Source organism: Citrus sinensis, chromosome 7 (genome assembly GCF_022201045.2).
Source record: "Citrus sinensis cultivar Valencia sweet orange chromosome 7, DVS_A1.0, whole genome shotgun sequence".
Taxonomy (NCBI): Eukaryota; Viridiplantae; Streptophyta; class Magnoliopsida; order Sapindales; family Rutaceae; genus Citrus; species Citrus sinensis.
Genome location: NC_068562.1, coordinates 4,270,941 through 4,283,769, shown reverse-complemented (window position 1 = coordinate 4,283,769; position 12,829 = coordinate 4,270,941). Strand labels below are relative to the sequence as shown.

The 12,829-nt window shown below is 35.4% G+C and overlaps 2 protein-coding genes across 2 annotated transcripts; both read right to left on the bottom strand.

Annotated features, from left to right (window-relative positions):
• Positions 1–289: 289 nt before the first annotated feature.
• LOC127903737 (uncharacterized) lies at positions 290–640 on the bottom strand. Its single transcript, XM_052444415.1, has one exon. The coding sequence runs from the start codon at positions 638–640 to the stop codon at positions 290–292; it is 351 nt and encodes a 116-aa protein (XP_052300375.1).
• A 3,474-nt stretch (positions 641–4,114) lies between these two features.
• Positions 4,115–10,360, bottom strand: LOC102608753 (casein kinase II subunit alpha-2-like). The gene is made up of 10 exons (XM_006466415.4): positions 9,886–10,360; positions 9,488–9,617; positions 8,776–8,970; positions 7,132–7,289; positions 5,847–5,937; positions 5,339–5,404; positions 4,955–5,037; positions 4,791–4,854; positions 4,642–4,710; positions 4,115–4,496 (listed from the first exon to the last, which is right to left on the bottom strand). The coding sequence occupies exons 1-10, from the start codon at positions 10,275–10,277 to the stop codon at positions 4,440–4,442; spliced, it is 1,305 nt and encodes a 434-aa protein (XP_006466478.2). The 5' UTR covers positions 10,278–10,360; the 3' UTR covers positions 4,115–4,439.
• Between the last annotated feature and the right edge of the window lie 2,469 nt (positions 10,361–12,829).

Genomic DNA, 12,829 nt, shown 5'->3' with positions numbered 1-12,829 from the left:
CATGAAAAAATTTCGTATTTTTATCCCCCTCTCTTAACCAATCGGCTCTAGACCTCTGTTTCCAGTAAATTTCCTCATCAACAAGAAAACCATCAATTTGTCTTTCGATGTCTTGAATCTTTTTCCCATCCCCATACTGCAAGCCCTGTAATTGCATATTCTTTAGTTCTCCCATCAGCATCTCCAGTTTCTTTTTGCGGCCTCCAAATTCATCCTTACTCCAAAGCTTTAGATAAGCCATTGAATCTTTCACCGCTTTTTTAAAACTCTCAATTGCATTTGCACTACTCTATTTTCTTTGGTCTGACCACTCTCTTTTCACAATTTGCTTGCATTGATCATATGAGCTCCAAGAGTCTTCATAATGAGTACGGCTGGTAGATCTCCGCTCATACCTTATTCTTCTGCCCTTCTCCTCAAAATCCATTAGAATTGGGTTGTGGTCTGACGTCCATGTTACCACTGTTTCTGTTGCATTTTCATGAAAAAGGCTACTCCAAGATTTATTGCACAGGAAACGGACTAACCGTTCTTCAATTAATCCAGCTTCATATCTCTTATTCGACCAAGTAAAAGGCATCCCTTTCCATCCCATATCCCTCAAGTCGCATTCTCTAATTGCCTCTCTAAACTCATACATTAGCGTAATATCCCTATTGTTCCCTCTTTTTTTTTTCGTTTGGCAGTATAATTTCATTGAAATCACCGAAGCACAACCATGGTAATGAGGAAAAGCTTGCTAACCTTTTCAATAGAGTCCATGTATGATACTTTTGTCCTGCCACTGGGTGTCCATAGACTCCTGTGCACCTCCAATAGCTGCCATTTTCTGCATACACCACTGAGTCAATATGGTGCTTGCTAGGGGTGGGCAAAAAAACCGTAGTCTTAAAAAAACCGAACCGAACCGATGATTTTTTCTAATTCGGTACGGTTTTTTTTTTAAAAAAAACCAAACGATACAATTTATAAAAAAACCGAAATGTCGGTTCGGTATTCGGTTCATTTAACTGAACCGAAAAACCAAACCGAAAAACCGAATTATTTTTAAATTTTATTAAATTAAATGTGTTAAATTTTAACTAATTGTGTAAGATAACTAACATAAACTTGCATACACACAATCAGAGTATATATATATGTTAGTGTTACAATTTCGTAAATTTTTATTTCCCAAAATAAACCCTAAAATAAAATATAAAACAATTTCATAAATTTCGTAAATTTCAATTTCTTGAAGAATTTTTTAGGCCAATGCAGTCTCAAGAACAACAGCAAGTAGCTGAAGAGTAAATGATAGTTGATTGATGTTGCTTACCAGTAAGTTTTCTTTATTTTTTTTTAAACTAGCATCTTATTATATAGATTGTTTATTTAATTATTTATTAATAGCTAGTAAGATATTATTGATAAAATGTGTTTTGAATACTTTGTATTTATTGTTAATATTTATAATGAAATTAGGGTGAACTTGTTGAAAAAAATTATTACATTTATGAAGCCCAATGGGCTAAAAATTTGAAAATTCAAAATAGGCCCAATAGGCCCAGAACCGAAAAAATCGAACCGAACCGAACTGAACCGAAAAGAACCGTTTGAGTTCGGTTCTTTTTTAGTTCGGTTCTTATTCGGTTCTTTTTATAAAATAACCGATTTAAATCGGTTCTACTTAATTTCGAATCGAACCGAACCGTGCCCACCCCTAGTGCTTGCTATATGACTGAATGTGTACCGTGACTTCCGAACTCCACAATAATGCCAGTCCACCTCCCATACCTTCTCTACCAACTTCAAAGCAGTTTTCAAAATTCAAACTTTCACTAATTCTTCTCATTCGTTTCGGCTCCAACTTTGTCTCACAAAAGAAAACTATATGTGGTTTGTATCTTTGGAGAATATTTTTTGCTTCACGGAACATTCAGTCCGTCCCCAAACCCCGAACGTTCCAGCTTAGGACTCTCATGGTTGTCGGCGGGGCTGGTCACCAGCCTCCGCCGTTGAGCTTTCAAGGTTCCCGACTGCCATTTCCATATCTCTTTCATCTTCTCTGTCTGTGAACTCCCACTTTAGTATTTGCTCTGCTGCTGGAAATGCAGGTGGGGATTTTGTAAATGAGCTATCCATCTTTTTTCTTTTTTGCTTCTGAGCTTGGCCACTTTTCTTCGCTTGCTAGTCTTTTTACTAACAAAGAGCCGTGTTTTGAAAACACTCTTGGGATATTAATTCTAGCTTGAGCTTTCCATTTTTTGGCTTTGGGCTTAGCTTTAAGAGGCTCTGGTCCATTTACATATTCCTCCATCACGACTTCAGTATGGGCCGAGGCCTTGTCTAAGGCTTGATGCAGTGGCATACTTTGAGAATACCCCCTGGTTTCTATTTTTTCCCGCTCATTTTTCCCTCTTTTTTTTTCCGTTTTCCTCTTCATGTTCTGCACTGAGCTTTTGACTGTCCTTCAGCAGTTTTCCTTCTTTCCCCTTTACCTCTTCTAGCTCCTGCTGCCTAGCAATTTTTTCCGTACTAGTTACGTCTTCAGGTGTTTGCCCATTTTTGTCTACCAGTCTCGAGAAACCCCCTTCTTGCATTGAATGCATCTCTGCTGCTTTGGATTTTCGGGTCGGATTCAACCCGTCTTCTTGACCCGGTCTGTCTGTAGCATTTTGGCCTTGCATTTCTGTAATGCCTACTGGAATTTGATTTGATGAGGATTCTGGTTTTTGCTTGTTTGTGGTTATATTCCATCTTTCTTTGCCCCTGTGTTGCTTCAGTTTGTCCACCATAGTTGTGGCTTTAATCCATGGCCCATACAGTAACTCCTCTTTAGCTTGGTTTTTAAACTTTGTGCATTCTCTGTACTGATGACCAATGCAGCCACAACAATAGCAAAAATCAGGCAGCTTTTCATATTGGATTGTAATTGGGACAGCATCTTCTTCACCATCTTCTTGTTCAAGCGATAAGAGAGTCATTAGAGGCTTAGTAATATCAATAAATATTCTAAGCCGGATAATTTCCCCAGTGCATTCTCCATTTGCATCTGTCCAGACTTCTTCTACTCTTCCTATGGCTGCTCCCAGCTCTGAAATTGTTCCCTTATCCATACACAATGGGTACATTTTTTAGTTGCACCCAGAATGATGCATTGGTAAAGGATTGTTTTGACACCTCTCCAATACCGGTTGGTTCTGTGAATATAATAAGTGCACCATTAAAATGCTAGGGGCCACCTGCACTTGCTCTCCTCTTGTCGGTTTCTGCTGCAAATCTAAATATGAAGATATTTTCTCCCATGGCATCAATCTTCACTTCCCTGATTGTTTGCCATGCCTGTTGCATCGCTATCTTCAATCCTTCTTTATTAACATTTCTACTTGTCAGCACTTTACCTACTAAACACCCTGCAACTATCTTTTCTCCTTTTGACTTCATTTCACTCTTGAAGGATACTTTCCCTTCCTCCCCACCTTTCAAAGTTATGGCTTTGCACTTGCGAATCAACTCTTCTGTATCCATTTTGGATCTCAGAAGTTTTACTCAGCAGCCCCTCCCCCTCTCTATTTAATGCAATATTATTTAAAGAAACCGCCTCAAATAAGCCATCGAGGCTTTGATTTTGCACAGACAATGAACATACTTAAAATAAAGAACCCAACTAGTAGGTAAAAACAAGAGTCATAAAGACTCTATTCATCTTCCATTCTCGGGTTTTCAGAGAAAACGAGAGGACTGGCCGTATGAAATTATATCGTAACAAATATCCATACTTGATCAAACAGTAGTTAGTAGAAAACAGGATGACTTTCGAAATTATTTATACAATAAGAAAATGAGTTTTATTCAACAAACAAACAAGAGACAATGAACAAAAACAAAAGAGGGATCAGCGAGTCATAACATAGTCCAGTTCGCAGAGAAGAACCTCGAAAAAATAACAGTGGATTCCACCGTCTCCTCAACATCATCAAATTCAAATAAACTGGTAAAAAAGCGTTTGGAATTTTAATTAACTACTGAATTTGATTCGTCGGGTTACAAAATTTCAGTGTTTTTAAAAGGAAATGAAAATGAGGATTACATATTTAAGCCATTTCTCAAGTAAATAATAGCATAAAAAGGGTAAGAAAAATATTTCTTTTCCATTTGGCCATGGAAAAATGTAGGACACAAATCCACGCTACCTTTCGTAGAAATCAGATCAATAAGACGATTCACAAAGTTGGAGCACACATAAATGAGATTACCCGCAAATATAAGGTAAGTTTCTAAAAGTCAAAAGAAAAGCTTAAAATGAAGAAAAATGGAAGATGAGGAGCTGGTATCCGATAGTTTGCAACAGCTGAAAACTAAGAAACCACCACTATTGAAGGATCGGACAGACAAAGTAGCAAGGTCACTGTGCACCGTGAAGATGTTGATCTTAACAGCATCCGAAATTGAATATGCTATGAACGACTTCTGCTGCTTTCTGCATTTCTTATCGGGAAGAAATAAGGATGGGCCTGCAAAACAGAAAGGTGGTTTAATTACAACAAAATATTGTATGAGCAACCAAAACAAAAGAATTATGGGCAAAATATGCACAAGAGGGATGTCAACAGTTTTGTACAAGTTTAGAGTTTTGACAGGTAAAGACCATTGACTTACCATTGCTTCTTTTGCTGTCGGCCTTTCTTGGTGATCATATCGCAGCAACTTGTCAAGAAAATCAACAGCCTCCCAAAAGAAAATATATAAATTAAAATGTATCTTTAGAATTGCAAAAAGCATCAACTGCAAATGACTAAGAATTCTACCTCAGGAACTGCCAAATGCTGATTCTCCACATTAATGAACTTTGACCATGGTTTCCGGCTGTGCCTGTACCAAGAAGTTTCTCAGTAAAAAATTACAGGTTTTGAGGCAAAAATAATAATTAAAAAAAATAAAAAATTGAAAGAAGTACGATAATATCACCAACCTTCCCACGAGAGCTGCAAGATGCGGATCTAGCTCTATATGGTACTTATTCAGGTATGCATTTAACTCATCTGTCCCAAGCACCTGCCACAGAACATGACCCAAAAAATAAATAAACAAATAAGCAAGAAAGAATTCCAACTCAGGACTTGCTAGTGTCACATGCTGATAGACGGTATTATACATCTTTTTTTTTTTTCTTCTCTTTTTATAGGGAACTCACATTCATTTAATAGTGTGCATCAGCTGAAAACAAAACAATTGATAGACTCTTCTAGATAATCGAATATCTAAGGGAGAAAAATATCTCTTAATTGGAACAATATGTGCAAAATGCATTACAGATCTGCTCAACTCTTAGTTTATTCCGCATAAGACCACATACCTTGGCAATTTTGACCAACTGATCATAATTATCATGCCCATAGAAGAAAGGCTCCTTACGAAATATCTGTACAACACAAGCCTCAATAATAAGCATCAGAAACCTTGACGTTATATGAAATTTTGATCCTGCTCGCCATCTGCCACCCAATGGATGAATATGCAAGTAGATCAAGATCACTCATCTATGGCATGTCCAAGAAGATATTCTACCCATATATCTAATAAGATGCTAATTTCTGGACAAAATCTGTTGCGACCACTTAAGAAAGCCTCACACAAAAACATGTCCATTAGCTGGCACTCAATAATCACAGTGTCGGTGGCAATATAGTTTTGGGACTTGACACAGAGAAGATATGTCCAAGCCCACTTGCATACACACCACAAATGGGAATGAGGAGATTCAGAGGAAAAAAAGGAATGCTACATGTTCTCAAAAACCAAGTATTGAGACAGGAATGACCCAGCCCACTGACATAAAAAAGTACTGACGGAGAAACACTTACCATTCCAGCAAACATACAACCAAGACTCCATAAGTCTAAAGAATAATCATAATCTTGCAGATCAACAAGAAGCTCAGGACCTTTAAAGTATCTGCAACCAAGGATGGAAAGAGGAATGACATTAGTTTGCAGTAAATTCTCAGAAATGACCCTTCACTTTCAGATGCCAACCACTTTAACATCATACATTGAATACAAGGACAAATCAATTTTGGAGCTAAACAGCAAGAACATATGACGACCAACACCTCCCACCTCCCAAACAAACAGAAGAGCAAACAAAGAGGCCCACCTTTTCTCTATTCCTAGCAGACTAACATGTTATACGGGTTTTGCGTCTAAATTTTGGGATATTAGTTATTTCATTTTATTCATAAATTTGGCCTGGTTTTCAGTGGTATGATACTTATTTCCTAGATTCAAGATCAACTATGATTTGCTTTGACATCTATAACTGTACTTGAGACATAATTCTTTTAAGATACATTTATTCATTTTCGAATTCATTGTCCTCATCTACCCAATTTTTTCCATTAAAAAAATGCACATTTTAGATTATTCTGGAAGTTAGCAAATTATTCCTTTGTCTTTCTTTTCTATGGACACAACTATTCTCGATTAATCCTGAAATTTTGATTACAGAAACATATGAATCCAACATTATCCCATTACACTCAATAACAGACATTCTTTGCAGCAATGAAATTCAGAGTAAAAGGAAAATCTGTCAAAGTTGATACAATAGTAGTTGTGTATCCTTGGGCAAGGACAGATAATCAAAACCCATTGTTCTTTCTTAGGAATTATTCAAACCAAATGATTTATCAACTAACAAATTATGTGTTCTGTCTTTTTTCCCCTAAACTTAGTAATAAGTTTGTTTCACGTATATGCCTGAATTTCAAAGTGTCACAGCAGTGGACAACAAGAAGTCCAGTCCACGGTAATTCTACGATAATACCCAAAATGAAAAACCAAGAACTAGTTTCTCAGACATTATAGACAAACGTCATTCATTCCTCCAACTACAATTTTCTTAATACAATATTAATCGGCAATCAATCGTCCAACCAATCCACTGCCAATGATAAGTTAAATCAATTCCCAAAGCCAACCCAAGTAACAAATAGTTAAAATCAGACCAGGCGAAGTTACAATTATCTGGCAATTTTTAGATGCTATAATGTCTTCGACAAATGAACAATCAGATGAAAAAACAGATACTCAAATAATAGCACCTGTAGAAGTGAAACAATTTATATATTGGGAGGGAAGAAACCTCAACCTTGAAGCAACACGAACATTATATTCTTTGCCAGGATGATAAAACTCTGCAAGACCCCAATCTATAAGACGAAGTTTCCTTTGCTCATGATCAATCATCACATTATGGGGCTTCACATCTCGATGCATTATGCCTTGTGAGTGGCAGTAATCCAATGCCTGCGGATCAAGGTTGTTATCAAATAAAGAACAAATGCATTTCTAAAGATCACAAACAACATTAAAGGACAGTGATTTAAACATATAACATCCCACACCCAGCAATCCATATATCAGAAGACAAGGTATACAGAAAACTCATAAGTGCATGCACAAGAGTCAATTTTCTTTCTTATAATTTCAAACAGCACAGCATCTTGCAATCACAAAATCCAACAAACTTCCAGACGAGACTAGCAGACCTCAAATCTAAGAGATCTGTCATGCAAATATGTCTGCTTCCTTCAAGTATAGATAAATGGTTTGCAATTTAACACTTGAATGATTCCCCCAAATGGAAAACCTAACTCTTTCTTTATGAAGAACGTGTTCCTAAAGACATATAGAGAGCACAGCAATCCTCCCAAAACGATGATATGTTTAACGAAACATTAAAGAATGTCAAAGTTCAAAACCAACGTATTCAAAGAAACATAAACGCAGGACCGACCTACCTATATATTGGTGAGAATACTTGAAATAAGCAAATGAACCGTAGTTATTGACATAGTTATAAATCATCGTTGCATGTAGAATGTAAAGGATAGTGAAAAAAAAAAAGGAAAAAGGAAAGAAAAGAAAGCACATCCAGACTGGAGTACAATTTAAGATCCATCTCACAACTCTCCAACAAAATTACACTCGTTAATATTTCCCAAAAAATGAGTCCAAGCTCGGCATCCAGAGTAATATCAGGACAAGATCACCATTCAATTCCCATAGAAGAACGTAATCAAGCATTCCCATAGATGAACATAACCATGCATTAACAGAATATATTGACTTTTGTTTTGCTCCTAGAATATAATTTCTCCAATTGTCGCTAGAATTTCTTTGAGACAAGAAACGCTTCAATGTGTCTTCACTAAAAATTTAATGGAGAATGAAACTCTTGAAAGAATGGTGTATTTTTGTGTTTTTCCCCCTTGTTTTATAAATCATTCAACGAAGAATATGAACTATTATGTTGAACTGCATGTTTGAAGGATAAAAAAACCAATGTGTTTCTTTCACCTCACTGAAAGAACTAAAACTCTTTCCTATATATTTCATACCAAATACAAATGCAAAAAAGCTCATCAAAATTTTCCATTACACTCTGGCCATCGATAGAAAACAAGAAAAGAAAAGCAAATAGTTGAAAAACGTACAGATGGAAATTCTAACCTAGCCAACTGAATAAAAATGAATACAAATGGCCACACAGACACGCACACACACATGCGGGGAGTAAAAGAAAAAGAATAATGATAACTCTAATGATATAAATCCAAAAAACACTACATTGGAGATTGTGTTTTCTTCATATTTTAGCTCTGTCCGCACTAGACAATTCTTGAATGTATATGTATATATGTTGTGATGAAGAAGTATAAATGATTGTATAATATAAGGTTTGCAACCTCTTCAAGCTATCAATTGAAAAACAAACTAGTGTTTCACTTGCCTTTAGAAGTTCATAGATGTAATACCGAACATCATAGTCCGAGAGTGTTGGATAAAGCACTTTAAAATCTGTATTATTCACATGTTCAAATATAAGACTTGGGGTCTTTGATTGCTGGTCTCGTACAATATCAAGCAACTTGATAATATTCGGTCCACCACAAAGATTCTGAAGTATTTTTATCTCCCTCTTAATCTGCATTTGACAAGAAAAACAATGTCAGGCTTTCCAATTTCAAGCTAAGCCATAAATCACAAGCTTCACAAGCATAGTTAACACAATCTGAATTTCTTCAGACCAGAAACATAAGAAGTTCCCCATGGAAATGGAGGGCAAAAACAAAGCTTGCATAACCAACCATAGTTTTCAATACAGATTCAACTAAAGAGTATCTGTTCGCTATGCATACATGCATGTATAATAAAATAGAATAAAAACTTTTCCATTTTAACATAAGCACAACAATTTAATCAACGCTCTCCTCAGTAGTATAACATTCCAATGAATAAAGAAGTTCTCAAAATACACATTCTAATTCAAAACTCTTCCAGGAATACATGTGCCTACCAACATAACTTTCAATTCTCACATTCTTCAGCAACTGACGTGATTCCATCCACAAAAACTAAATATCTAGAAACACGTGCATATAATGAAAAAAAGCAAAATAAAACTTAGAAATAACAAACATATTTCCCACGTCGAAACTTACCTTCTTCTTCTTAACAGGCTTAAGAATCTTAATAATACACTTTTCATTATCAGTGCAGTGCACGCCTTCAAACACTTCACTATATTTCCCCCTCCCAACCTTTCTCACCACCTCGTAATCATCCTGCTCCCTATTAATAAACCAAACACACCAATAAATAACCATTACATGCCCCCGAAACATGTCAAGAAACTAAACGATACAAAAATATTTATAATTTATAGCTTGCAATGATAAAACTAGCATTTTTAATGCAAGGAGATAATATACTCCCTATCAGCTAAACAATAATTTTTTAGTAATTCTCCCGTGAAACAGAAACCCTAAGGCATAAAGCAAATGAAACTAGAGCAAAATAGATGAGAATAACTAATATATAGAGAAAAAAACCATGTTACCCCCACTGAACGGTGAGGGACTCGTAGTCCCAGTACTCTCTGGGGCGAACCACATTAATATCGGAATAAACCCTAGCTTTGGAGGGCGCGCCTGAGCGCCGAACCGATTTTCCGATCTTTTGAGCCAGCGTGTCCGGCGGCGTGGCCAACTGCCTTAACCGTTGATGTTGGTGTCGCGCGTGGGATAGAGACGCGCTGGAGGCGAGTCCGCGAAGAGTGCCGAAAGGGGTGAATATACGAGAAGATTGAGATAATGGAGAAAAGAGAATCTTTGACACCGATGTTGTTCTTGACGATGATGTGTTTGATGAAATGGCAAAGAAAGATGAAAAGAGAGTTGTGTTTTTGTAGTTGTTGCGATGGATTGTGAACTGGAAAGGCCTTATGGCCATCTATTTACCCAAAAAGAGTGTTAGCCGGAACGGGGAATCGATTTTTATTTCAATCATGTTTATTGTTTTTTTTTTCTTTTTCCTTTCCCCCTTTTTTTGCTTTTTCCCCTTTTTCTTTTTTAAATCAGTCCTGTTTAAACGACGTCGTATTACTGTAGGCCTTGCTAGTCGTCCTGATAATGCTTAGGGATGGCAAAACCTCAGGCCGGGTATTGCAATGACCGGATCCTACCCGGATGCAATCGGTCCGGATCTAAGTTTGGATCGGGTTTTAATCTGGATATCCGAATTTTATATTTTTTAATATTATATGTGTATATATTTTTTATTTTTTGGTAATTTTATAAGTTTTAAATTTAATTTAATAAAATTTGACATGAAAATATAAACTTTAAGTATTTAAAACTTTATATATGTTTAATAAATGAGTCAAATAAATATAAATATTTAAAATAATATGTATTTTATAATATTTTTTTAATAAAATCCAGATTCCAGATTTATCAAGTGATGCCCAAGACCGACCCGACTTCATACCCGGGCAGAATAATACCCGGCCCACAACGTCCGAATACGGTCCGGGTCCAGACTGGGCGGGTAATTTTGCCGCCTCTAATAATGCTGAGCTGTTTCAATAAAAAGTTTAATTAAATTAATGTCAATGTATAAAGCATTGTCTATTCAAGCAAGAAACCTCCATGAAGTAAATAATCTCTTCTCAATTGAAAATCTAATTACTAAAACGTTTTTCTATCTCTTTTTTAGTATCAATTAATATTGATTATACATCAAATTATTATATTACATTAAATATATAACCGGAACTTACATTATTACATTAGATTTCATTAAATACATGTCCAGATAAATAACTCTCAATAAAACTTATAAATTAACTCTACACAATTATGTGTAATTGAGGAAAATTGAGTTCATGAGCATTCAAACCACTACTCTCACAATCATACTTAACTGTGAGGGTAGACCTTTCAATTCAGTTACTACTTCTCAATAAAATAAAAAATCATTGAGCTACTTCTACAAAATAAAATTTTCATTATTATTCAAACCAATTCAACCAACTTGTAAAAATTAAAATCATGACTTTCTCCCAATTTGTGCTGAAGCCTTTTTCTTTTTCTTTTTTAAGGACAAAGTTCTGTTGAGATTGTATCCTTAGTAGGAACCACGGAAACTTACAATTTTTGTTGCATTCATCCAACAAATGTGGGCGGCTCATTTCTATTTTCTCCTTTTAGCCAATTTTCATTCCACTTTGTATCCACATTAATCCAATGAAATATTATTAATCGTGTTTGTGCGCAATTGGCCCACCTTTCTAATCATTACACGAATAAGTAAAATGGCAAATCCAGCGTCTACATGAAAACTCAATTAAAGAAACATAAATTGTTTGATCTATCACTTTATTGTTTCGGATTTTTAATTTAGTGTTGTCCATTTTTGGGGCATACAAAATCATTGTGCCTCCTACTTTTGTTGGAACTGGGGGTGGGTAAATAATCCGTTTCGGTCTGAAAATTTCAAGCTCAGACCAGATGTAGATGAATGGTCCAATATGATTTTAGCCAATTAAAACTCTGACTGTCTCACATTAAAATTAAAAATGTAATTATAATTGTTTAAAAAGAAATAAGGAGAAATCGAAATGTTTAAAGAGACGAAGCAGCTACCTATCAAAATTTGATAAAATAATGATAACCCTATTTGATCTGAATTTATTAACCGATCCGAATATGAATTTGATTAAATTATGACGTTGGATTGAGTTCGAATTATCTTTTTTCCAATATGATCAACCCAAAACCCAATCCAATTCATTCGAAAAGAAATGAGAAAAGCTTTTGGTCTGTTAACACAGTGAATATCAACAAATGTTGACTGATATGTTAGGGCCACAAATTAACATGATATAACAACATTGGTTAGATAAAACATTCTACGAACCACATGTTTTATTTTCTTAACCTTATAAAAAAAAAAACAGCGGTAAGAGAGCAGCATTGTAAATAATTTTTAACAGTAAAAAAAATCAAATGGGTTGTGGTGGGAAAAAAAATCCCGAATCGATTCTAATTTTTAAACAGGGTAAAATTAAGTTCAAAAAGTGGTCCAAGCATATCAATTTCCTACTCTCACCAGAATTTTTGTCATCTTTAGTTTTCACAAAGTTTGTAATTATAGTATTACTGTTATTCCTCTTTTTATTTTAAAAATAATACTAGAATTGTAAAATTATTTTGTACAAATTCAAGTGACATAGCACTGCTGATTACATAAAATTTAATATAATAAAAATAAATAAAGTGAATTAGGTGTTTTCATTCCATCAATAATTTATCAAAGTGTTCGGCAAAATATTATTAGGTAATCACCGGTGGCTTCACCTACAAAAGGGGAATATAAATAATACGGCCAATTGTAATAATGCCTAGAGGCAGCGAGGCACATGCATTAGTGGGCCTTGTCCCCCAATGGACGCGACAAAAGCCTGTCCAATTCCATCGCTCAGACCCAGCTCGTCCCCAATT

What these genes read in the sequence shown, in the direction of transcription:
- LOC127903737 (XM_052444415.1), bottom strand. Translation starts at nt 640, where the DNA reads ATGTATGAGTTTAGAGAGGCAATTAGAGAATGCGACTTGAGGGATATG.
- LOC102608753 (XM_006466415.4), bottom strand. Translation starts at nt 10,277, where the DNA reads ATGGCCATAAGGCCTTTCCAGTTCACAATCCATCGCAACAACTACAAA. An exon ending in ACATCTATGAACTTCTAAAG is followed by an intron (nt 7,290 to 8,775) that starts GCAAGTGAAACA and finishes CTTGATCCGCAG; the next exon opens with GCATTGGATTACTGCCACTC. An exon ending in CGACAGCAAAAGAAGCAATG is followed by an intron (nt 4,497 to 4,641) that starts GTAAGTCAATGG and finishes TCTGTTTTGCAG; the next exon opens with GCCCATCCTTATTTCTTCCC.